Consider the following 26715-nt stretch of genomic DNA (forward strand, 5'->3'; position numbering starts at 1 on the left):
AGTTCACAATGACTTACCAGTTACTTATAATGCCTCTCTTTGTTTATTAAAATTCTCTGATAATGAATGAATGATAATTTTTAGTTGTACAGAATATTCAGTGTAACATATTGAAATAAGCTTGGTAAATATGAAAACTGTAACCACATATTATAAGAGAAACTGTTACTGGCCACTGCCTAACCCGTACCTTCCCAAGATGGCGGAGGTCTTGATATAAGTAGTACCATTGGCCAGTATGGGTCATTCGGCATTTAGTGGTAGTATATTTATGGTACTACCTCACTCCTTTTGCATTGGTAATAAATTGTCAACATGTGTTATCTACATAGTATGCTGAAAAAATTTTAACATTAGATATACTGTAGTTGTTTCCTCTTTAAATAGTAGGTATCCTATTCCCGAATAGATGTAATTAATTATATTCTAATTTTAAAGGAGTGGTGGAAGGATTTGCGTGACCTACTTAATGGATCATCATGATAGTGACAACAGTTTAGCAAATCTGGCTCACATGAACTTACCCAGATGCAACAGCGATGTAATTGCAGGTAACAATCAACAAATTCTATTTGTTCCAACACAAATACAAACCATTCTTTAGATAGAAGAAATCAGCACAAGCTGGCATACAACTTTGAAAAATGTTAATGAGGTGTTACCAACTGTTCCGGTTGTTACCAGTGGTAGCGAGGAGATGCAACACCCGACCCCATGCTCACTCGTACCTTCTCCACTCTGATCTCGGTTGTGGTTGACATATTAATTTCTCGGAGATATTGTCCTCGAGTTAAAGACTTGATTAATATCATGGCTCCATTAACACTTTAGGTTGGCTAAAGGTGATCCCCTGCCAGGCCTGAGTTGTTGCCTCTACCTCCCTGAAACCTTAGGATCAGGGAACCTCTATGAGGAATAGAGGAATTCTGTTTCCAACTGTGTACGGCAATCTGTCGTCGGACACATTATTATTATTATTATTACTATCCAAGCTACAACCCTAATTGGAAAAGCAAGATGCTATAAGCCCAGGGGCTCCAATAGGGAAAAATAGCCCAGTGAGGAAAGGAAATAAGGAAATAAATAACTGAAGAGAACAAATTAACAGTAAATCATTCTAAAAAAAGTAACAACGTCATAACAGATATGTCATATATAAACTATTAACAACGTCAAAAACAAATATGTCATATATAAACTATAAAAAGACTCATGTCCGCCTGGTCAACAAAAAAGCATTTGCTCCAACTTTGAACTTTTGAAGTTCTACTGATTCAACAACACGATTAGGAAGATCATTGCATCTTAGCGAGTGCTGTAGATTCAGTTTTCAGCCTCGCTCATTGAAAGTGTTTGCTTCGCGATCCGATCGCCTGACTTGGTCAGCGATCAAATTGCTTTTATTTATTTAGGAGGAACACTCAAGTTGAAGCTAGCCTTTTAATTGAGAACAATTCTTTCCTTTTTCTCCATCTGAGCTTGGCAAGGCGGACGCAGTCACTACCGCAAACTGCTGCCCTATCCTGGTAGGTTATCAATCCAGGCAGTTCAGAAGCATTCTCTCATTTCCTACGTGAGATTGCTCTAGCTTTTCGGAGCTCCAAGATCATAGCAGCTGTCTCAGTGTCTGGTGGCACCAAAGGGGAAAGCTATACATTCAGTTGAGAGTTTGGCTTGGACAAGTGATCAGGCAACGCCTCACAACCAAGGCTTGCGACATGATCTTCTTAGGCCAATGGAATCTTGGATCACGTTATCAAAATGTGAAAACTTTCCTTTCACCTGAAAGTTTTGTTTGAAGCAAGCAATCTCTCACTGCCTTGTAATTCAAGCTCACAGCGAGCAAGGATCAATGTGACAAAGGTTAAAGCTATTCTTTCACCTGAGAGGTTAGTTTGAAACAAGAGATTTCTCAGTGCCTTATGACCTAGCCTCACAGCGATCCTGGATTGCAGTGTAAAAGGCGGAAGCTTTCCTTTCACCTTAAAGTTTCGGTTGTACTGCTGTTCTCTCAACGCCTCGCAATGCAGGCTCGAGACGTGATTCAAGTTCACAGCTACTCTTGATTGCGGCGCCAAAGGTGAAAGCTATCCTTTCATCTGAGAGTTTTGATTGTAGCAAGCATCTCTCAACACTTCGCAACGTGATCAAAGCTCACAGCAAGTCTGGATCATGGCACCAAAGGTGAAAGTTATCCTTTTTCCACCTGAGCTGTTATTGTTGATCTGTTTAGCAATTGCTCGCTGTTCAGTAGCTCCTTTTCTCTAGTACGCTCTCTCAGTAGAGCTATACTAGATGTACTACTAGTGGTTTGCATGACTTTAAGATAGTGGTATGACATAGTAAATGTTCTCAAGTCGTAGCTCTTTACTGGAGAGGTTGTTTGTGACCGATCGCTCTCCTGTTCGCTATCGGTCGCATACCTTTCAACTACTCTTAATATATTGTATACTTTCTGCTCGGGAGTAACACTTCCCCCTTTTTCTTCCGGCAAGTACAGCATGAAGTAAAGAAGAGGGTTATTTAGTGGGCAAAAAGGTAAATGAATCCATCAAGTTTATATTGTATTATTATAGGAAATGCTTTTACTTTCTAAGAGCTCTAACAGGCAGGATACCGATGTAGTAGTTGCACTTAGACACATTCTAAGAGTGGTCACTTAGGGTGTCTCTCTAGCCTTTGAAATGTCATCCTTTGCCGGTTGACCTGGAGATCCCTACCTAATTACCTTCACTTATCAGCTCAGTCTAAGGATGGAGACTGACTGGACCAAAGGAGTTTGGGCTAAACCTTTACCAGCAGCAGATCCTCTTCCATCCGAGGATCTGCTGGGTAGGACTCACGAGAGGACTCCCACAGCGCGTTCTCCTCTCATAGCAAGTTAGCAAGCAGGTTACTTGTAAGTGCCAGTGTGGCTTGTCAGAGACTCCATGAATCTCCAACATGCGCAGTTACCTGTGCTGACTCTGTCTCACGAGTTGGAGCAAGAGACACAAGCTAGCATGCCTGTAGCGAGTTGCGATCCTAATCTATTTCCAGTGTGACTGGTTGCCAGAGTGCTTTGGCTCTGCAGAGCAGAGTTCTTTGGAACTCGCAGTTAATCATACAATCCACCTGCTACCAGTGCTTTGTCACTGTGGTCTCACTAGACTTCACGAGTCTACAGGCTAGCTCTCCAGGTAAGCTCCCTATGGGATCTGGTCCAGACCACATGATTATGCGGGATGTAAAAGATATAGAACTTCCAGATCCCTATCTATTTGACTTCAAAGAAGTACCTAAGATTCAATCTGCATGGAAAGTTATACAGTACTCTTTTCGGGTGCTGTGCTTCAGTCTATCGACAGCCCGTCAAGTTTTCACTTGAATGTTCACTCTAGTTCAACTTGGGCGCACGTCAATTGTATTTGTCTTCTATGCTGTCTAGATGACTGGCTAGTACTGGCAGACTTGGTGGGTACCCTTCAACATCTGGCCATGCTTCTCAACTTTTACTGTGTTGTGGAGGTCGTGGTAAACTTGGAGAATTCCTCTTTGGAACCCAAGCAGAACGTGGTACTGAATATCTTGGTGAAAAGTTGGCTAGGGCACCAATCACCCGTTGACATACTACCGCTAGAGGGTTATGTGGTCCTTTGACTGGCCAGACATTACTACATTGGATCCGTCTCTCTGGTTACGACTCATTTTTCCTTGACCTACACATACACTGAATAGTTTGGCATATTCTTTCCACATTCTCCTCTGTCCTCATACACTTGACAACACTGAGATTACCAAAGAATACTTCTTCACTCATGAGATTAGTTACTGCACAATAATTGTTCAGTGGCTACTTTCCTTTTGGTAAGGGTAGAAGAGGCTTCAGCTATGGTAAATAGCTCTTCTAGGAAAAGGACACTCCAAAATCAAACCATTGTTCTCTAGTCTTTGGTAGTACCCTAGCCTCTGCACTGTGGTCTTTCACTGTCTTGGGGTAGAGTTCTCTTGCTTGAGGGTACATTTGGGTAAATTTTCTACCTTATTTCTCTTCTTCATGTTTTTTTTTTTTAAGTTTTTATAGTCTTATATGAAAGATCTACATTAATGTTGTTACTGTTCTTAAAATATTTTATATTGTTCATTACAGTACATCTCTTGTGATTCATTTATATCCTTATTTCCTTTCCTCATTGGGCTATTTTTCCCTATTGGAGCCCTTGGGCTCAAAGCATCTTGCTTTTCCAACTAGGGTTGTAGCTTAGCAAGTAATAATAATAATAATAATAATAATAATAATAATAATAATGTAGATAGACACGAGCGGAAGTCCTCCGATCACAGGAAGAATCACAAAGTTTCAAAGGAGTGGCTTGTCAGTTACTGATGCGAAGCTTGCTACAAACACATCCGTACCAGTGCCTGTTTCAGCAGGCTTATGTACAGGTAAAGCAATATCTAAACAATTATGGCTACAATAACAAACAGTGGTTTTGGCAGGGAGTGAAACACAAGAATATGTATGTTTTACACTGTGCACTGATTGCAGAGAGAAAAAGGTGGAAGTAAAGCGCAAGGTACGTGAGGCAAAGAGGGCAGCTGACCTGAGGTGGGGTCAGGGATTGGGTCAGTCATATGAAGAGAATAAGAAGAAGTTTTGGAAAGAAGTGAAGAGAGTAAGGAAGGCTGGCGCAAGAATTGAAGAGACAGTGAAAGATGGAAATGGAAGGTTGTTAAAAGGAGAGGAGGCAAGGAAAAGGTGGGCGGAATATTTTGAAAGTTTGCTGAATGTTGAGGATAATAGGGAGGCAGATATAATTGCTGTTCCAGGTGTTGAGGTGCCAGTGATGGGAGGTGAGAATGAGAGAGAGATAACAATAGAGGAAGTGAGGAGAGCACTAGATGAAACGAGAGTAGGAAAAGCATCTGGTATGGACGGTGTGAAAGCTGAGATGTTGAAGGAAGGGGGTGTGACTGTACTTGAATGGTTGGTGAGATTGTTTAATATGTGTTTTGTGTTGTCAATGGTACCAGTAGATTGGGTTTGTGCATGTATTGTACCACTATATAAGGGTAAGGGAGATGTGCATGAGTGTTGTAATTCAAGAGGTATTAGTTTGTTGAGTGTAGTTGGAAAAGTGTATGGTAGAGTACTGATTAATAGGATTAAGGATAAAACAGAGAATGCAATCTTGGAAGTACAGGGTGGTTTTAGAAGAGGTAGGGGTTGTATGAATCAGATTTTTACAGTTAGGCAGATATGCGAGAAATATTTAGCAAAAGGTAAGGAGGTGTATGTTGCGTTTATGGATCTGGAGAAAGCATATGATAGAGTTGATAGGGAAGCAATGTGGGATGTGATGAGGTTATATGGAGTTGGTGGAAGGTTGTTGCAAGCAGTGAAAAGTTTATACAAAGGTAGTAAAGCATGTGTTAGAATAGGAAATGAAGTGAGTGATTGGTTTCCGGTGAGAGTGGGGCTGAGACAGGGATGTGTGATGTCGCCGTGGTTGTTTAACTTGTATGTTGATGGAGTGGTGAGAGAGGTGAATGCTCGAGTGCTTGGACGAGGATTAAAACTGGTAGGCGAGAATGACCATGAATGGGAGGTAAATCAGTTGTTGTTTGCGGATGATACTGTACTGGTAGCAGACACAGAAGAGAAGCTTGACCGACTAGTGACAGAATTTGGAAGGGTGTGTGAGAGAAGGAAGTTGAGAGTTAATGTGGGTAAGAGTAAGGTTATGAGATGTACGAGAAGGGAAGGTGGTGCAAGGTTGAATGTCATGTTGAATGGAGAGTTACTTGAGGAGGTGGATCAGTTTAAGTACTTGGGGTCTATTGTTGCAGCAAATGGTGGAGTGGAAGCAGATGTACGTCAGAGAGTGAATGAAGGTTGCAAAATGTTGGGGGCAGTTAAGGGAGTAGTAAAAAATAGAGGGTTGGGCATGAATGTAAAGAGAGTTCTATATGAGAAAGTGATTGTACCAACTGTGATGTATGGATCGGAGTCGTGGGGAATGAAAGTGATGGAGAGACAGAAATTGAATGTGTTTGAGATGAAGTGTCTGAGGAGTATGGCTGGTGTATCTCGAGTAGATAGGGTTAGGAACGAAGTGGTGAGGGAGAGAACGGGTGTAAGAAATGAGTTAGCGGCTAGAGTGGATATGAATGTGTTGAGGTGGTTTGGCCATGTTGAGAGAATGGAAAATGGTTGTCTGCTAAAGAAGGTGATGAATGCAAGAGTTGATGGGAGAAGTACAAGAGGAAGGCCAAGGTTTGGGTGGATGGATGGTGTGAAGAAAGCTCTGGGTGATAGGAGGATAGATGTGAGAGAGGCAAGAGAGCGTGCTAGAAATAGGAATGAATGGCGAGCGATTGTGACGCAGTTCCAGTAGGCCCTGCTGCTTCCTCCGGGGCCTTAGATGACCGCGGAGGTAGCAGCAGTAGGGGAGTCAGCATTATGAAGCTTCATCTGTGGTGGAAATGTGGGAGGTTGGGCTGTGGCACCCTAGCAGTACCAGCTGAACTCGGTTGGGTCCCTGATTAGGCTGAAGGAACATAGACAGTAGAGGTCCCCTTTTTGTTTTGTTTCATTGTTGGTGTCGGCTACCCCCCAAAATTGGGGGAAGTGCCTTGGTATATGGATGGATGGACTGATTGCAGATATGCATTAATCATGCTACATAACCAGTTGCAAAAGTAGAGCATTACTTGATGTGTCATCATTGATAATCTTGCAGTTTTTTATAGAAGATAATGTATCAAAGAAAATTATAAGGATTATTATTATTATTATTACTTGCCAAGCTACAACCCTAGCTTGAAAAGCAAGATGCTACAAGCCCAGGGGCCCCAACAGGGAAAATAGTCCAGTGAGGAAAGGAAACAAGGAAAAATAATATATTTTAAGAACTAACATTAAAATAAATATTACCTATATAAACTATGAAAACTTTAGTAGAGATAGAATAGTGTGCCCAATTGTACCCTCAAGCAAGAGACCTCTATCCCAAGACAGTGGAAGACCATGGTGCAGAGGCTATGGCACTACCCAAGACTAGAGAACAATGGTTTGATTTTGGAGTGTTCTCCTAGAAGAGCTGCTTACCATAGCTAAAAAATCTCTTCTACCCTTACCAAGAGAAAAGTAGCCACTGGACAATTACAGTGCAGTAGTTAACCCCATGGGTGAAGAAGAATTGATTGGTAATCTCAGTGTTGTCAGGTGAATGAAGACAGAGGAGAATCTGTATAGAATAGGCCAGACCATTCGGTGTATGTGTAGGCAAAGGGAAAGTGAACTGTAACTAGAGAGAAGGATCCAATGCAGTACTGTCTGGCTAGTCAAAGAACCACATAACTCTCTAGCAGTAGTATCTCAACAGGTGGCTGGTGCCCTGGCCAACCTACTAACTTTGTACTAACTTATCCTTACTCGATCTAATTGTCTTTACTTGAATGGGTCATGGTCCCCACCTAAACTAGTGCAGATGTCTATCAGTCAAGTAATTTCAGGGGTGCATAATAGCTTAATTTAACCCAACTCAGCATGACTATGTGGTAACGGCCCTGACTGGTGAACGCTAGACTGGGGTTCGAATCCCGCTCAAGCTTGATAGTTTCTTTGGTCGCTGCAACCTCACCATCCTTGTGGGCTAAAGATGGTTGGTTTGGGGGAGCCTTTAGGTCTATCTGCTGAATCATCAGCAGTCATTGCTTGGCCCTCCTTGGTCCTAGCTTGGGTGGAGAGGGGGCTTGGGCGCTGATTGTATGATGCATATGGTCAGTCTCTAGGATATTGTCCTGCTTGATAGGTCAGTGTCACTGTCCCTTGCCTCTGCCATTCATGAACAACCTTTAAACCTTTAATAGGGGCAATGAAATCCACTTCTAATCTGATGTAAATCACTATGAATCATAAATACACACAAATTCACTCCCATCGTGCAACTTGCTATCCAGTTTTCATAATTACCCTGGGAATGAAGCTCTTTATAGCTCCGGATAGCAAGGTTGGTAGCGTCGCGGACGTCTATTGCAGAGGTCTCGAGTTCGGTCCCCGCCAGGGATGCGAATACCGTGAGACCTTCTACCGGGGGGGGGGGGGGGGGTACTCCCAGGGTGGCGCCTGGGGGAGAGGTTAGAGGGGACTAGTGATAGTCCCTGCTGGCTAACGGTCGCCCGAGGAGAACGATGTAAATCGTCTCAGTGGAGACCTAAAACCCGCAACTTTAACTTAACTTTTATTTGTTTAACCTTTCTCTTAATTCTTACTTGTTCCTTTTGGAGGACCCAAAGAACAAGCTACTTGGGTTATTTAAGATAACAGGATACTTTCCATTTTAAAGGGGAATCTTTGGGGTTCCCTTGTCCATAAAAAATCTACGAACAACTTTATTCATGTATTGTTTGCGCTAAGGTTCCTTTGAAGTCCTACCTTACCTGTTTTTTGTTTTTTTTTGCGAAAGTTGGTGTTAGTTCACTTGACTCCATTTAGCCTCTTTTTTCCCTCTGCCCATTATTGGTCAGTCAGTTTATGTAAATTTTCCATTTCCTTTCTGACAAGTTTACATTTAAGGTGCATGGTTGTGCTTTGGTTGGCGAATGGCGAAGAGGCACATCAAAATAAAATAAACTTTTCTTCATTAACTTCCAATTAAGGTTTATAATGGCACCTCATGGTCGAGGAGCCTTTACAGCTGTCAGGCAGGAAAGACATCACTATCCCCCATATAGAAGACATCTTCAAGAAATTGAGGTACCTATGAAAAGGCAACACTGCTGACTGATATTCCAAAGATTCTTGTCCTGTTGTAGAAGCAAGACTGTGGTATAACAGCCTCAGTTTCAGTAGCCACAGTCCCACATTCTAAGATAGATTGACAACTCTTATTAAAAAAAATTAAAGGAATTTTTAAAGCAAATACAGTATACAGAAATAATCTTGAGGTAATGAAATACAGTGTATATTGTACCATCAAAAACCTTTATTTTGGTATGGTGATTTAAAGATAACTAACCAAAAATCAATAGCAGAGGTAAAACTAGAACATAATCAAAATGTTTCTTGAGTAGGGTGATCATACATAAATAAATACCAAATATACAGGGTATTGGAATGTGTATATTCTCTCAATAACAACAGGGATTACAGTATTATGAAAGAGTTATACCAAATGTCTATTGATGATAGAAATTTCTCTTCACTTTTTACTTACTCAAGTACAGTATTATCATGTTATTCTTAAGTACTCTGAAATTATGATCTTCAGGATGGCATTTATTAGCCTCTTTTGGTGAACAAAACCAGAGAAAAGTTCTGGTATTTGTAGAGATTTTCAGGTTATGTACAGTAATGTGCATTTAAAAGTAAAACTGTAAAACATTATTTGGGTAGCAACCTATGCTTTCATAAAGAATTAAAAAAAATCAACATATAAATTACATGATCATTAGGCCAGTTTTTTTCATCTTCCGTCACTATAAACACTATCAATATTTGATTGAAAAGTCATTATTTAGAAATTAAAGGAAACCTTTCAACCACAAGCTAATAATCATTTGAACTTCTTTCTTTTGACAGCTCGTGGGACAACAAAAATGGATTCATTCTACATCAAGGAAGAAGTAATTGAGCCGATCACTGAGACAGTTTACCTAAAGGAGGAGCAGGAATGTGACGAATCTATCAAAGTAAAAGAAGAACCATTTGATTATGATGAGCCAATCAGCATACAGCAAGACCCAATAGAGTCTAAGCGAGTAAAACGGGATGATTTTATGCTGGATTCTAAAATATCACAAGTTGCTTCTTCTGGAAAGGATTTTGATATGTAAGTATTGAAGTTACTATACTCATTATTATTAACTATCCCAAGAAATCCCAATGTCACCTAGAGGTGACAGATTTTTATTATATTCATAGTTATTCCCCAGTTATAGAAGCTACCCTAATAATTCATTTTCTATGATCCTTCACACTTCCATTTTCTATTTTTCAGAGATATCTGGATATCTTTTGTTTACTTTAGTTTTTACAGCTGTGCAAAGGAGATTAATTTCCCTTTTTTTATCCTTCAAATATTCCACTACAATGAGTTCCTGCAGAATCAAGAGGTAAGTGAAGAGTTCTTCGTAACTGTTTTCCCACTCATGAATATCTAATGAAGATACAAGCATGTTCAAAATCAAAATGCATATTGGAAAGCATGAAGATAATCAAACAAATTCTTTGAATGTCACCTGTAGGTTACATTAGGCATTACAGTAACTATATAGTACAGTTTCCATTGCATACATATATTTCTTTTCTTGTTTCAGTTTGACTCTTCCTGAGATTCTAGAATTAATTAAGAAAGATGATGACACTTGATAATAAAGAAAATAGCTTCAGAACTGGTGAAATAAAGGAAATTATCCAGATTCCAACAAATGATGCTGAAGAAACTGATGAAGACTCTGATGATGAAAATAAAGGAAATCTGAATCATCTTACCTCTGCACAACTTTTGCCTGAATGTGATGTTCTTGTAAATGATAGAAATGGAAGTGATATTAGAGATAACAGTAATGAATCAGAAAAGAGTAGTAAATGTAGGAAACTGAAAGGAAAGAAGAGAAATTGGAAGGAGAATCCAAATTTTATTGGTTATTCTGTGCAAGAAATAGATACGTCAGAGACTACATTTTGATGGTGAAATAGATTCACCTGTGAAATGTTTTGATGCTATACATAATTCTAATATAATAAATCTTCTTGTAGAAATGTCCAACAAATATGCTATGAAGAAAAATCGTGTGCTAAATGTGACCCAAGAAGAAATGAAGGTCTATATATCTATTCTACTATTGACAGGGTATCTGACTCCTAGGTACATTAGAATGTTTTGGGAAACTAAATCAGATGTTCATAATGAACTTGTTGCAAGTAGTATTGGGAGAAAACGATTTCTTGAAATTCATCAATATCTTCATACTTGTGACAACTTCGATCTGCCAGAACATGACAAATTTGCGAAACTTAGGCAATACTCTCAACATGTTGAATGAATCTTTCGGCAAGAATTCAAAATACCTGCTTACAAGTAATATCTCCATTGGTGAAACTATGGTTCCCTATTATGGGAAGCACAGTACAAAGCAGCTCATACTTGGCAAGCCAATACAATTTGGTTATAAGCTCTGGTCAGCATTCACTCCATCAGGTTATCTGATCTACTTCATCCCTTACGAGGGGTCAAAAACAAACCAACTTCCCCAGCTGCAGTTGTGCTGAACCTTCTTCATAAGTTGCCGAAAGATATAGATCACTACAGTTTGTAGTTTAACAATTTTTTCACAGGTTTGCCTCTTCTTGACATTTTGTCAGAAATGGGACATGCAGGTACAGGAACTATTAGAGAAAACAGAATAGAGAAATGTCCTCTTCCTAGATCTAAACAAATGAACAAAATGGTAAGAGGTTCAATGGCAATGAGAACAACAGAAAATACTGCAGTTATTCAGTGGAATGACAACAGTATTGTTACGTTAGCTTCAACATCCCATGGTATGAATCCTGTAGCTAAAGTTGAGAGGGTAGGTGTTATAAATAAAAAGCGAACCAAAATCAGTGTACAGTGTCCCAAAGCTATTTCAGTATACTATATATTCATGGGAGGAGTAGACAGATTTGATAAAAATATTCAAGGACAGAGGGTTGGATTTAGAGGAAAAAAATGGTGGTTCCCTTTATTTGCATTTGGACTGGATGCAGCATGCCACAATGCTTGGAAGATACACCAGGTTGTGGCAAATACGAGAATGACTTATTGTGACTACCGTCGTTCTATTGTACAAGGGTTTTTGGGAACCTATAAAGCGCAACCAAAGAGGTGTCCAAGCAGTAGAAGTGTTGACAAAAGAGTGCACAAAATGGTGAGAAAAGACCTGGATGGCGGACATGTAAAGGAGCCCTGCAAGCAAAGCAGATGTGCAGAGTGTCATGAGCGAACTCGAATCAGGTGTCAGAAATGCAAAGTTGCTCTCCATATTCACTGTTGGTATGATTTCCATACAAAAGGATAGCGATATATTACCCAATAAGGCAAAGCATAGCACTGCATGATTTCCATACAAAACGATAAGAGAAAACAGATTATTCAGTAAGGTGAATCGTAGCATTGTAATATTCGAGTTGTAGGTTAACTTTTTTGGTAATGACAGCTATACAATTTATGTTGCAGTGGAACAATTTGTGTTGAATATATGAATTATACTTAATTTTCCATCTTCATGCATCATTCAGAAAGGATAAAGAATTTACATGTACTGTATCATATTTCAAAGATGAATAAAATCAGGTTTTGACAAATTTTGTTGTTTCATTGCCCAACGTCACCTATAGGTGCCACCTGTTTTATGCAAAAATTAACTCTTATACTAAAAAGTTTTCTCAATAATAATTGCTTAGAATTGTATTTTGAAAGCAATGTTAAAATTTGAAAAATAAATAATCATAAATAATGAAATAAGATTTAAAGGGTTAACAGAAATTTTAAAGATAATGTAAGGACATCACTTCCTCCGTCGTCCAGCAATTTCACCGAATTTTCTATTTTATTTAAATTCTCCTTTCGCCACACTGTGGCTGGCTGTATATATTTATTCCGCTCCCTCAGAGCTACAATTTCATGTATTTATTATTTCATTACCTATTTCTATTGACTTGTAATTCAAGTGTTTGTGCGTGTGTAAAAACACATATTTTGGCGGTTAGTTCAAGCCGAATTGGCGCCTTCGCGCATGCTACTTTTCCGTCCGCACCCTGTATTATATTCCCACGTATGTTTGAATAAACTGTCAGTTGTCGTTGGTGAAGCTTGTCTCACTGTCCTTACAACTGGTGACCCCGGAGTTGAAGTAGCATCAGCGGTTTTGGCTTTGCCATTAACGGACTTATTACGGCCGTGCTACCTTCTTTTACTCCGTTACCTTAGGTGTGAGCTTCGGCCTTTGGTGCTCCCACACCTCGGTGCATGTAAGGCAGTAGGATGAGCTTAACCGACATATCAACTTCCCACCTCTTTGCCGACTCGTCGACTGACCACAATGGCGGATTCAATCCGCCCATCACGCCCAACGGCCTCGCCTCCACACCCAAAGTAAAGCTGCCGCCGTTTTCTCAACAAAACACCGCTTCCTGGTTCCTGAGAGCGGACATACTCTTCCAAGTCGCTAGGCTCAGCGACTCCTGCGCCAAGGCCGACATCGTTCTCACCTCCATCCCAGAGGAGGTATTCGACAAGATTTCCCCATGGCTCGACGCCCAGGCTGGCTAAGTTTCCTACGACGACCTGAGAATGAAACTCATCGGTATCTACTCACTCTCCGTTTCAGCAAGGGCACAGAAAGTCCTGGACCTCGCCGGCAAACCCATGGGTGACACCTCTCCTGTCGAGGCATGGGACTAGTTAACCGGCCTGCTAATGCTCCCCGAAACCGACAACAACGGCCGACGGCGCGAGATTAGCCTATCGTGAGATTTTCATTCGACGCCTACCGCAGGACGTAAGGGCCCAATTGACGGACGCCGACACACTTCCAATGAACGAACTCCTGTCGAAGGCTCAGAAGCTCCATGAGGCCTCCAAAGCATCTCGCCTCGGGGCATCATCAGTATCGTCTTCGTTCTCCTCCTTCAGCTGCTCTTCCATAGACTCTTCAGCAACAGCTCCTGACGACGACGACGACGACGAGATCAACGTTCTAGCAAGAAGAAAACCACCGCAACCGACACGTCCGAACCCTAGGCCTAACCCAGCCTGGTGCTTCTACCACCAACAGTTCGGCAGCGACGCCAAGAAATGTAGAGCACCGTGCAACTTCCCTAGAAGATGACACCAGAAGAGACCACCTACCACCATTGCAGCTGCAGGAAACCAAAACAAGAATGGTTTCTATATCCGCGACACCGTCTCCAACCGTAGACTCATGGTCGACACCAGCGCTATGCAGTCAACGTTCCCGCCGTCATAAGCCGACCTAGACCGTGGTCCCAGCAAAGACGCCCCCTCACTCGTCGCCGCCAACGGATCTCCCATACGGTGTTATGGGACCAGGACCCTCAGGATATCTATCATGGGCCGTTTGTATTCCTGGCCCTTCGCTATCGCTGACATCAGTCGCCCCCTCCTCAGTGCAGATTTCCTCGCTCACCACGGACAACTTGTTGACGTTGCTGGGAAACGCCTCATCGACACAGGAACCTGCCAGTCCTCCGTCATAAGAGCCGGCCCTGCCACAATATCCGTATCCGCTGTAACGACGCAGCCCTACGCCGACCTCCTGCATGAATTTCCTGACGTTTTCAAGCCCGAGCTCCGACACTCGCCGGGATCCCCCTCCAAGCAGGGGATCTACCACCACATCACGACAATGGGACCTCCTACTTACGCAAAATTCCGCCGCCTCCCGCCCCAGAAGCTGAAGGATGCCAAACGCACCTTTGAGGACATGGAAAGCATGGGTATCTGTAAGAAAGCATCGAGCCCCTGGGCATCTCCCCTACACATGGTAAAGAAGCCTGACGGGACCTGGAGACCTTGCGGGGACTACAGGCGCCTCATCCTCATCACAACGCCCGACCACTACCCCCTGCCCAACATGCAAGACCTGACGAATGCGTTGCATGACGCGAAATACTTCACCAAGATGGACCTTCTCAAGTCTTACTTCCAGGTCCCCGTATTTCTGGAGGACATTCCAAAAACTGCCATTGTGACACCGTTCGGATCCTATACCTTCGCATACTCAACCTTCTGTCTACGCAATGCGGGGGCGACCTTCCAACGACTAATGGATACCATTCTGCGTCTGTTACGTCGACGACATCCTGATATTCTCAAAGACCAAGGAGGAACACCGAAGGCACGTCCGCGCTGTCCTCAAACGCCTACAGGAGAATGGCCTGGTCGTACGTTTCGACAAATGCACATTCGGCGCGGAAGGAGTGGACTTTCTCGGTTATCGCGTATCCTTGTGCGGGGTAAAACCCATGACAACCAAGGTGGACGCCATCAGAGATTTCCTGGGGATGGTCAATTACTACAGGCGCTTCATCCCCAACGTCGCACAGACCCTGACACCCCTTGACGACGTTCTGAAGGGAAAGGCGAAGAAACTTGAGTGGGGTTTTCCCCAACAAAACGCAATCACCCGGACAAAGGACGGCCTCACAAAAGCCACCACCCTGGCTTATTTCGACGATAACGCACCCCTGCGACTGACGACCGACGCCAGCAACGTCGTCTGTGAGGCTGTGCTGGAACAGCTCGTCGATGGTTCTCTTCGACCGCTGGCATTCTTCAGCAGGAAATTGAAACCCGCCGAAACAAGATACAGCACCTACGACAGGGAACTCCTCGCTGTCTACCTCGCCGTCCGCCACTTCAGGCACATCCTGGAGGGCACACCCTTCACAATCGCGACGGACCATCATCCCCTCGTACACGCCTTAAAAAAATCGACAGACGCATGATCCTCCCAACAACAACGTCATCTCGCAGCAACCGCCGAATTCTAGTGCACCATAAGCTACGTTCCCGGAAAGAAAAACCCAGTCGCGGACGCCCTTTCAAGGATTGAAATTGACGCAATCCACCTGGGAATCGATTACGCCAACCTCGCATCCAAGCCAAGCAGCGCACCGACCAAGAGGCCCAGGATCACCTGACAGGGCCATCCGCATTCAAGATAACTGCGATTCCCCTCGGGCCAGTAGGAGTAACTATCCTCTGCGACACCAGCACCGGCCGCCCACGTCTCTGGATTCCAGCTTCCTGCAGAAGAAAAATATTCATCATCATCCATGGACTTTCACACCCCTCGGGACGCACCACTGCTCTCCTTCTGTCTGAAAAGTTCGTCTGTCCAGGGATCAAAAAGGACGCCCGGGAATGGGCGAAGACATGCATCAACTGCCAATCAAGCAAAATCAGCCGCCACACCGAATTGGGGATAGGTGATTTTCCCCAACCGAAAAGACGTTTCGGTCACATACACATCGACGTCGTGGGACCGTTGCCGCCTACGGGATCTGCTCGCTACCTGCTGACAATCATCGATCGCTCCACGAGGTGATTGGAAGCATCGCCGATGACCGAAGCTACGACCCAAGCATGCGCCGAAGCCCTTTTGTCAAGCTGGATGAGCAGATTTGGCATTCCTGACGACATCACGACAGACAGAGGCCCCGCTTTCCTGTCGGAGATATGGCTCGCTCTGGCAAACCTAATGGGAACGACTCTCCACAGCACCATGGCATACAACGCAGAAAACGGCATGGTCGAACGAAGTCATCGCGCCCTCAAGGCGTCCCTGATGGCGAGCTGCACTGACGGGGACTGGAAATCATGACTTCCTTGGGTACTCCTCGGCCTTCGCACCGCCCCTCGCGCAGATGGAGAGCCATCGCCGGCGAAAAGGTTTACGGAGAGGCGCTCGCAGTCCCCGGCGAATTCTTTCCCACATCAACCGACGACACGCAGCTGGATCATCTTAGGGACATTGCCAGGAAATTCAGGCCATGTCTTAAAACTTACCAGGACAGAACTAAGCTTTTCAAGCCAAAGAACCTGGATGACTGCGAGTGTTTTCGTCTGTGTCGACGCTCATCGACAGCCGCTAACCAGACCTTATCGAGGCCCCTACCGAGTAATCAAGAAAACGACGAAAGCCTTCCTTCTCGACCTGCTTGGCCAAGAAGACTGGGTCTCAATAGACCGCGTGAAACCGACGTTTCTCGAAGGGAGCGACACTGCCTCCGCGGGACCTGGCAGATCCAGAGTGCCACCTCAAAACAAGGCGCCCAATGAGAAGAAAAGCAACAAACGACGACGAGAGGTAGCGATCCATACACCGACCGCCGACGCGCCCCTCCGTTCCAGAACAAGAGGAACCCTCCGACGCCCGAAACGATACAAAGATTAGTCTCATCAGCCCTCTACGCCGCCTGATGTCTTGGGGGGGAAGTACTTATAAGGACATCACTTCCTCCGTCGTCCAGCAATTTCACCGATTTCTCTATTTTATTTAAATTCTCCTTTCGCCACACTGTGGCTAACTGTATATATTTATTCTGCTCCCTCAGAGCTACAATTTCATGTATTTATTATTTCATTACCTATTTCTATTGACTTGTAATTCAAGTATTTGTGCGTGTGTAAAAACACACACATTTTGGCGGTTAGTTCAAGCCGAATTGGCGCCTGCGTTCATGCTACTTTTCCGTCCGCACCCTGTATTATATTCCCACGTATGTTTGAATAAACTGTCAGTTGTCGTTGGTGAAGCTTGTCTCACTGTCCTTACAATAAGATTATTTATTTTAACCCATTCAATACTGCTACGTATACATCTATGTTTTTAACTCTAGTAAAAAATAAAAGCTATGTAAACGTGTACATATTTTTGGTCCCTAACAGAAATTTTAAAGATAAGATTGTTTATTTCAACCCATTCAATACTGCTACATATACATCTACGTTTTTAACTATCTAGTAAGAAATAAAAGCTATGTATATAGTGAGCCCTCGCTACTTCGTGGTTCGACCATCGCGGATTCACGACTTCGCGGACTTTTTTCATTACGCATGTATATATTATAAAAGAAAACAAGTGTAAAATAGCGTACGTAAAGTATATATAGTACCTTGTATTTGAATTTCTAACTACTACTGTACGTAGCATGTAAGACGGACTGTGATTGGTTCCAGTGCTGATAGATGACGAATTAGCTCCCAAGTTTTGTAATCTAGCCTGTGATTGGTGTTTTGACCGCTTCTCCGATCCGCAGCAGCTTGGCATTTCTCTGACCAGTAGCATCTTCTCGCGGCCACTTTCTTTGCCGCTCTCTCGCCGGGTAGATGCTTCTACGTTACTGTGTAACTTTAAACTGTGCTGTGCTTGACTGTTTGAAGTTGAACTTTTTGTTGAACTTTCTGTTTAACCCCTACAATGGCTCCCAAGCGTTCTGCTTCTACTAAGGCTGGTAGTGAGCCTAATCGCCACCGAAAAATGATGACGATTGCTGAGAAGGTGACACTTCTCGATATGTTGAAGGAAGGCAGAAGTTACGCGGCCTCAGCCAGCCATTTTGGAGTGAACGAATCCACCGTTTGCTACATTAAGAAGGACTATGCGAACATTAGAAAGACGGCTGCCATCACCTTTAGCAGGCCAGCGAAGCGAGTTGTTACCGCTCGTAATAAAACGATCATCCGTATGGAAGGTGCTTTAGCAATCTGGATTGCCGACTGCCGGAAGAAAAACATAGCCTTGGATATGAACACCATCCGAACCAAGGCTTTGGGTTTGTATGAGAATTTTGCGACAAAGGAACCTCAAGACGACGATGGCGACCATGCTGAAGAAGACGAAGATGATGTACTAGATGAACCTCAAGCAGGGACATCCACTGATTCCCAGCCTCAGAAACAACGTTTTTCCGCCAGCAAAGGATGGTTCGTCGAAGTTTCAGAAACGCTTCGGCCTGAAAAGCGTTTCCATGCATGGCGAGGCTGCTTCCGCTGACACTACCGCTGCTGAAACTTACGCGAATGAGACATTTAAGAACATTATCACTGAAGGTGGATACAAGCCCGAACAAGTGTTTAATATGGATGAGACCGGCTTGTTTTGGAAGAGAATGCCGTCGCAAACTTTTCTGTACAAAGAAGAAGCCAAAGTCTCTGGGTTTAAAGCATTCAAAGATCGTGTTACCCTCGTGATGTGTGGCAATGCTGCTGGATTTTTGCTAAAGCCGGGGCTTATTTACAAATCGAAAAACCCTCGCGCTTTGAAAAATAAAAATAAGAATCTCCTTCCCGTGTACTGGATGCATAATCCAAAAGCATGGATTACGAAGATGCTGACCTCCAACTGGTTCCACCAGTGTTTTATCCCGCAAGTCAGTAAATATCTCTTAGAGAAGGGCTTGCCATTTAAGATCCTTCTCCTTATGGATAACGCTGGTGGACACGCAACTGATCTGTCGCATGAGGGCATTCAGGTTGAGTTCCTACCACCCAACACAATGTCATTAATTCAACCGATGGACCAGGGGGTTATCAGGGCGTTCAAGGCCCTCTACACGAAGAATACCTTGGCGGACCTCGTTGCGTGTGTGGATGCTGCCCAAGATGATGAGGATGAAACATTCAATTTGAAGGCGTACTGGTGGAAGTACACAATAGCCACGTGCCTGCAGAACATCCAGAAGGCACTGAAAGAAATGAAATCTGCTACTGTTAATGCTAGCTGGAAGAAATTGTGGCCCCAGATTGTTTACGATGACGAGGGATTTACACCTGCTTAGATTCAATGCTCTGCAATACAGAAATCTGTGCAGTTGGCTGCGATAATTGGAGGTGACGGGTTTGGCGACATGACGACTGAAGACGTCGACGAGTTGTTGGACTGCCATTCCCAGCCGCTAACTGACGCAGACCTCGAAGACCTGACGAAATCGGCCAGTGAAGACAGTGAAACACAGGAAGAGACCCAAGAAATTGTCAAAGAAACGAGTTCAACATTAGAACGGCTTTCCAAGCTCTGCAACCTTGCGAAGGAGTTGAGAGAATTGTCGCAAGAGTGGGACGAGGATATGGTTCGTTCTATGCAATTCTGCAACAAAATCGATGAAGACATGACTCCCTACAGGATGCTCTTCGAGCGAAAAAAGAACCAGCGGCAGCAACTTCCGATCACAATGTTCTTCCAGCCTCGCAAAAAAGAGCCAGTTCCTCCTGCTATTATGCCTTCAGAAGAAATTGAAGAAGTGTCCCAGGAAGAAGTTGAAGAGGTGTCCCAGGAAAACACACCTCCGTCTGAAGAGACGTAAAATACTATCATTGGCTGCACAGTAGAAGACATCATCAGCTTGATCATCCTTTCTACTGTGCAGCAAATTCATCGCCATCATCATTCAAGTTTTTCTTCAACTTCTTTCGTGGTGAGTACAGTAACAATCTTTATTTTTTATACTACTTTAATATTCTAACATTTTAATATTTGTGCCTGTTTTAGTTTAGGGTACTGTAGTACATGCATTACGTGTTCTGTACATTAAAGGGTAGTTTGTTAACAGTACTACGTAATGGGAAGGTTTTAAAAGTCTGAATATACATGTTAAATAAATACGTAAATATGGTGTCCCTACTTCGCGGATTTTCAGCTATCGCGGCCAAGTTTGGAACCTATCTACTGTGATAAACGAGGGTTCACTGTATGTGTACATATTTTCTGTCCCCAACAAAGCAAAGCTGTTTTTATGTATTGGGACACAGGAACGTCTTTTACGGTCAAGTAGAAGAAAACTGGGACATGTGCTCGTACATCTTCATCTTTCCTTGCCTAACAAAGCCATTTTGTTATGCCACGATGGGTTTCAGACCTAGTACAGTATTGTGTATAAGTGAGGTGCTGAAGCTCCACCCATTATTCATTCTCGCCAATGAGTATCCGATGTACGTCGTGATGTCATCTTCATTTGGGATATTAGGAGCTTTATTGTCCAGCATATGTCAGTGTTCCTCAGGCTATTGTTTGAAAAGGATTATCACAGTTTTGTGTGTGAATCGTGTGGATGTGTATTCTTAATGTTTTTCCCTTTTGATTACAGTTATTCTATATGTTTTTGTTCTGCTCAATAAGGGACGTCATGTAGTTAACGATAACTGGTATACAGTGAGCCCTTCATATTTACCGGGGTTAAGAAACGGACAGGTGCAAAGACCGAGAATCCGTGAAGACTTGTTCCCTTAGGGTGGGATAACTTCTAACCCTACCAACTCACAGCCCATTGTCTCGTATGGTCGACTAACACATTAACCCTTTTACCCCCAATGCTATGTGGAACTTTCCAACCCTTAACCCCCAGGCATTTTTCTTTTTCAAGCACATTTTGCAATATTTTTTTTTTTTAGATTGCACTGACAGCCTTAATTTTTGTCATAGAGAGATCAGGTTGGTCTCATTATTTTGGAAAATGCCTGAAGTTTCTCATAAAGTTATCAAAAATATGCAAAAAAAATGCAAATAGCAGCTTTTTGCAACGATATACCGGTACGTCCATGGGGTTTAAGGGATGAGTTTTGTGAAACGTACCAGTACGTCCATTGGGGGTAGAAGGGTTAAGTACTGCCTAATATTGTTTTTACTTGGTTTCTATCACAGTATAAGTACAGTATTGTGTAAGTGAATGAACACATTTCAGTAAGTGCACACGTGTACATCACGTACTATACACAGAAGGGTTATGGTACAGTACAGCATGTAACACTACAGTAGTCATCGGGACACTTATAACAACAAAACACTGTTGTTCCTATGTTAGTATAATACTCGCTGATTCTGTAAAGTCTATAGTATCACTGTAATATATGCACAGTATTATCAGTACAGTACAGCTTAACTGTTTTCGTTCTGACAACTCGCACTGTTTGACAACTCGCTGCAATCATAGCGTACATTTAAATATTGTTGAGTACAATAGTAATTTACATGCAGTTCTGTACAGTATACATAATAAACAATACTATACACTATACATTACAGTAATACTGTACTGTAGAATATGTATGCAATGATACTGTATTTAAGATCAACTAAGTGTACATATTTTATGTAAAGGCAACTAACCATTTTCGTACAAAGTTCTATGCAGTCTTGAAGCATGACACTACACCTCATGTCATCTCTTGCTCAGTACTGTAGGGAATCACATATCTACGTTACCTGTTAAATATAAATACTGTAAAGGAGTATGTACTACTGTATACAAATACATCACTGTTTTACATGAAAATGTAATTCTGCTCAAAAAGGACCGAAGCAGGAGATGTACACACGAGGAGAGACAATGCAGGACTGAGGCCAAATCAGCGTGAGGTAGGATATTGTGCTGGGCAGAGAGGGAAGTGGCATGAAGCAAGCCTGGTGCAAAGGAGCGCTGGCTGTTTGAAGTCATTGCACCGTGAGATTACATCTTGGGAACCCGCGAATATGTGATTTTTTTTTATTTAATGATTATACAGTTCTCTGTGTCGCGAAATCGCGAAGAAAGAACTTTCGGATATGGAGAGCTGACTCTACCAGTTATCGCCTAGGTAATTACTTGCTCACCAATGACACGTCACTTACCGGAGTTGTACGAGCGGGCAGGGGACCCCCTAAGAAACCTAATGAATGAAAAACTCTCTAAACATCTGTCAACTTTTGCAGGGAAGGGCAACATTCTCTTTGCCATAAAGGAGGTCAATGTACTGACAACTTTGTACGCAGCTGGCTTGGTAGAGAAGTGCAAAACATACTTTGGTGCTAAATCTGTATTCCTTAATATTTCAATTTTTTATTGTGGATTATTAAATTGTATTCATTGCTTATGTTAGGAGTTATAATTTGTTGTTCATATATCGTTACAATTCTTTAAAAATGAGTGTATACTGTCTGTACAGTTTATATTTGGATGTATGGAATGCATCGAGTAATTTAGCTTTATTTCTTACTGGAAAAATTCCTTTGGTTTATGCCTGAACTTGTGAGATATGATCAAATGGACCACATCATAGTAATAGGTGAAACAGTGCATATGTGGAGTTTGCAAGAAAAGTGTAAAACCTAAATCTGTAAAATGTGATGTAGCCTTTTGCTTGTTCAGTGTTGGGCTGAATATCATACAAAGAAATAAAAATGTACTTTCAGGAACACAAGGAATTTGCAGTGTTCATAATCATAGTGCTCATGAAAATATAATTGTCATGTACTGTATCACTAAAATAGAATAAAAAATCTCGCAAGTTACATAGAGTGGTTTATTTATCTTTTGTTTGATAATCTTGCAAGTTGATACACACACTATCCATAGCTGTAAGCATAACGGATTCCCATTTCTTGACAAAGTGGATTGAAGTCAGCTGATGAAATATGAATGAAAATGAAACAGAATTATCACGGTGTTCAAGTTTACCCAAAACCAATAATGAAATAAAATAATTAATGTTCTTTAATGATGTTGAAAAAGTAACATTGAAAAAATGCACATTTGTTCTGACTGTAGATGTAAGTTTTGTTGAGAATGCTGATATTTTATTCATAAAGTCTGTCCAACTATCTTTCAAGTGCATTTCTTACATTTGAGACTAAATTTTCATTATTCGCTAGTGGACCTCTTCCCCTCTCCCCTCACCCATGTAGGTGGATAGTCAAGGTGATATAATTTTGTTTAAGTTTTAGTACAAGGCAGATCTTTACTGGCTAGGGATGCATACCTCTACAAGAGTATGATACAGTATTAACAAGTGCAGTTTACTGTATAGTATGTTATAAATGTAGCACGTTTTCATTACTGATGTTTATTGTTTTATAACTTACCTGAAGAGTAAATAAGGAAGAGATTAATAAACATACAGGTTGTGCATGATAGAAATGTATTTGTCTTATGAGAGGTTACTAGATGTTGCCACTGACCACTTTATTTTATCAACAGGACCCTGATGGACAATGGCAAATTTTCACAAAAGGGAAGAAACATTTCCCAGCAAGTCAGGGGTGCCAGATCAGCCAAGAAACCACCATGTAGATACACATCTCAGAGCCAGAACATTATAATGAATGTTTATGAGTATTTTGGTGAAAATGCTCCGCCACACACCACAATTACGGAGCAAGAGAAAAAGACGGCCGCAGCTACTAAAGTGTCTGTGCGCACTATACAGAGGATTAAAGCTGCAATGTATATACCTTCAGATGGTGTGATATGCTCCCCAGAACCACCAATAAGACATTCATCTGTAATGGACAATCTTGATGACTTTGATAGAGAATGTATAAGAAGGGAAATATTATCTTTTTACAGGAGAGGTGAGCTCCCTACAATCAACAAACTCCTAAATAGGATCAAGGATCCTCCTCTGAATTTCAATGCTTCACGAAGTTCACTTTATAAATTGTTAAAGAACATAGGATTCTACTTTAGAAGAACACAGAATGGTAGAGCAATCTTAATGGAAAGAGAAGACATCGTTGCCACTCGAAACAGATATCTCAGAGAAATTAAAAAAAACAGAGAGAATCCTCAGTCGCTGCAAGAAGTTTATCTTGACGAGACTTGGGCAACAGATGAAGGAGTACTTGAACCCAAGCTCAATACCAAGAAAGGGTCAGGATGTATTATAATCCATGCTGGAGGTCATCAAGGGTTCATTTCTGGAGCCTTACTGATATACAAACCCAAAAATAAAGCGAAAGGGGACATTCATGAGGCAATAGATCATGAACAGTTCAAAACATGGTTTGAACATCAACTACTCCCTAACCTACAGAAGGGATCACTTATTATCATGGATAACGCTCCGTATCATTTTAAGCTTTTAAACAAAATACCAACAAATAGCAACACTAAGAGCGAAATTATTCGGTGGTTAGAAGCTAACAACATTTCACATGACTCTTCATTCACAAAAGGGGAGCTGATATACAAGTGCAAGCAACATAAAGAAAAACTGTGCTCTGATATAGATCAAATAGCATTAAAACATGGCCACACAGTTCTCAAATTACCTCAATATTGTTCCATGTTAAATCCAATTGAACTTATATGGGCGCAAGTAGAGCAAAAGATAAAAAACCAGATCTCAAGTTCTCAGGGGTCATTAAAAGACAGTGAACAGATCACAAGGAAAGCCATTCAAGAGATAACCCCAGAACAGTGGCAAAGGTGTATTAATCAGACAAGGAAAATAGAGGAAGATTATATAGCCAAAGATAAAGCGCAAAATAACTTCTTTGAAAAATCTTTGATTGATTTCCATTCAGATGAAAGTAGTGACGAGAGCAGTGATGAAAGCAGTGATGAGACAATGGAAATTTAAAGTTAGATGAACATGAAAACAAAAAACTAAGGAAACAATGTATGTAACTGAAAAAAAGTGGAAAGTGAGATATGAATATTACAAGGAATGGGATGAGACTATCAAAGCTATTGTAAATGTATTCACATGTGAACCTGATTTTTGGATAAGGTTGTAGCTTAAGACGTCAAAAACTCTTAATAACTCTGTCGTCCTCTTTCTTGAAGTGATAATTGCTGTGAGGTAGAATGAAGGATTATGATGAATTGCACGCACTGTGAATTGTGGTTCATTCTATTACCTATTATTATTATCATTATTATTACTTGCTAAGCTACAACGCTAGTTGGAAAAGCAAGATGCTATAAGCCCAAGGGCCCCAACAGGGAAAATAACCCAGTGAGGAAAGGAAATAAAGAAAAATAAAATATTTTAAGAACAGTAACATTAAAATAAATATTTCCTATAGAAACAATAAAAACTGTACCAAAACAAGAGGAAAATAAATAAGATATAATAGGTGTGCCTATCATTACAGTGCTTGCTTGGATATACAAGGAAATGAGAAAAGATAATGCCATTAGTTTTAACAATCTGCATAAAAAACATCACCTTCCACAACCATTTTGATAAAATATAGGATTTATATGAATCTTGTGACAAATGAATGTCAATGTACATTATAATTGTTTCATAACTACAGAAATTGATAACTTTTCCATACTTTAGACATCCAAATCATAAATACGTTCTTTTATAAATACATGTTCAGGTTACTGTGTTGTATGGACAAAGATATTAACCTTTGAATTATCAATATTTTATAAGATAATCAAGAAGTTAAGATGGAATAAACAGATAAAATGTTGCCTAAATGTGTAATGTCCTTATGAATGTTGATTTTTCAATATTAATCTTACCCGATGATCATGTAGCTGTCAACTCCGTTGCCCGACAGAAATCTACGGTCGGGATACGCCAGCGATCGCTATCCAGGTGGGGGTGTACTCAACAGCGCCATCTGTGGTCAGGTACTAAAGTACTTCTTGTCAACAAGAACTCAATTTTTCCTCTGTCGTGCCGCCGGCAAGACCTACTTGGATACGCTGTTGATTTTGGAGTCTTTTGTTCACGATTTGGTGATGTATTTGCTCTAAAGTTTAGCCTTCGCTGTTCAGGAAGCTTTATCCTTAGCTTAGCAAGCTTTTGGAATTAATTTGATTCATTGGTTAACGATCTTTGCTTAATTTTGGAATTCCCCCTTGACTACCTCTAAATTCAAGATGTCTGACCATTCCCAAGTTCCTAAATACAGGCAGTGTAGTGTTAGGACTTGTACTAGGCGTCTTCCGAAGGCCTCTATAGATCCTCACACCGTATGTTCCAATTGTAGGGGTAAATCCTGTCAATTGGAAGATCGATGTGGGGAATGTGCTGGGCTTTCGGAATTCGATTTTAATGAATTCCTCAGATATGCACGTAGGTTAGAGAAGGAGAGAGATAGGAGGAGTTCTTCTCGCTCTGTGGATTTTTCCTCTCCCCATGCCCCTCAACCTTTTCCTTCCCCTGTGGTGGTGACTCCCGAACCTGCTACGAGTGCTCAGCCTGCAATGGCTGATATGTTGCGTGCCATTCAGGCTCTCGGTGAGAAGGTGGAGTCGTTGGTTAGTGATCGCAATCAGCTCTTGGCAGATGTCAGAGAGCTGAAAGCGAAGAGTGCAGTGGGAAGTGTTAGTGCTAGTGATGTGCATAGTGTCAGTGTCAGTGTTGCGCATGAGGGTACATCTGTGCGTGCCAGTCGTCCTCCCAATCCGGGACCTCTTGCAAGCTCCCAAGCCCAGGGGAG

General features: G+C 41.9%; 1 protein-coding gene across 11 annotated transcripts in view; it reads left to right on the forward strand.

Moving 5' to 3' along the window:
- Nucleotides 1-25749, forward strand: part of LOC137642382 (uncharacterized) — a 60738-nt gene extending 34989 nt beyond the window's left edge. For 7 of the 11 annotated variants that reach the window (XM_068374888.1, XM_068374885.1, XM_068374886.1 and 4 more), the window contains 3 exons: nt 439-551; nt 9566-9815; nt 23507-25749. In XM_068374888.1, the coding sequence (XP_068230989.1) occupies nt 439-551; nt 9566-9815; nt 23507-24890 (1747 nt within the window). In that variant the 3' untranslated portion in view covers nt 24891-25749. The remainder of the gene's footprint in view (nt 1-438; nt 552-9565; nt 9816-23506) is intronic. The other 4 variants (XM_068374880.1, XM_068374883.1, XM_068374884.1 and 1 more) reach the window with 2 other exon arrangements.
- Nucleotides 25750-26715: the final 966 nt, after the last annotated feature.

This window comes from Palaemon carinicauda, chromosome 6 (assembly GCF_036898095.1).
Source record: "Palaemon carinicauda isolate YSFRI2023 chromosome 6, ASM3689809v2, whole genome shotgun sequence".
In the NCBI taxonomy this organism is placed as follows: Eukaryota; Metazoa; Arthropoda; class Malacostraca; order Decapoda; family Palaemonidae; genus Palaemon; species Palaemon carinicauda.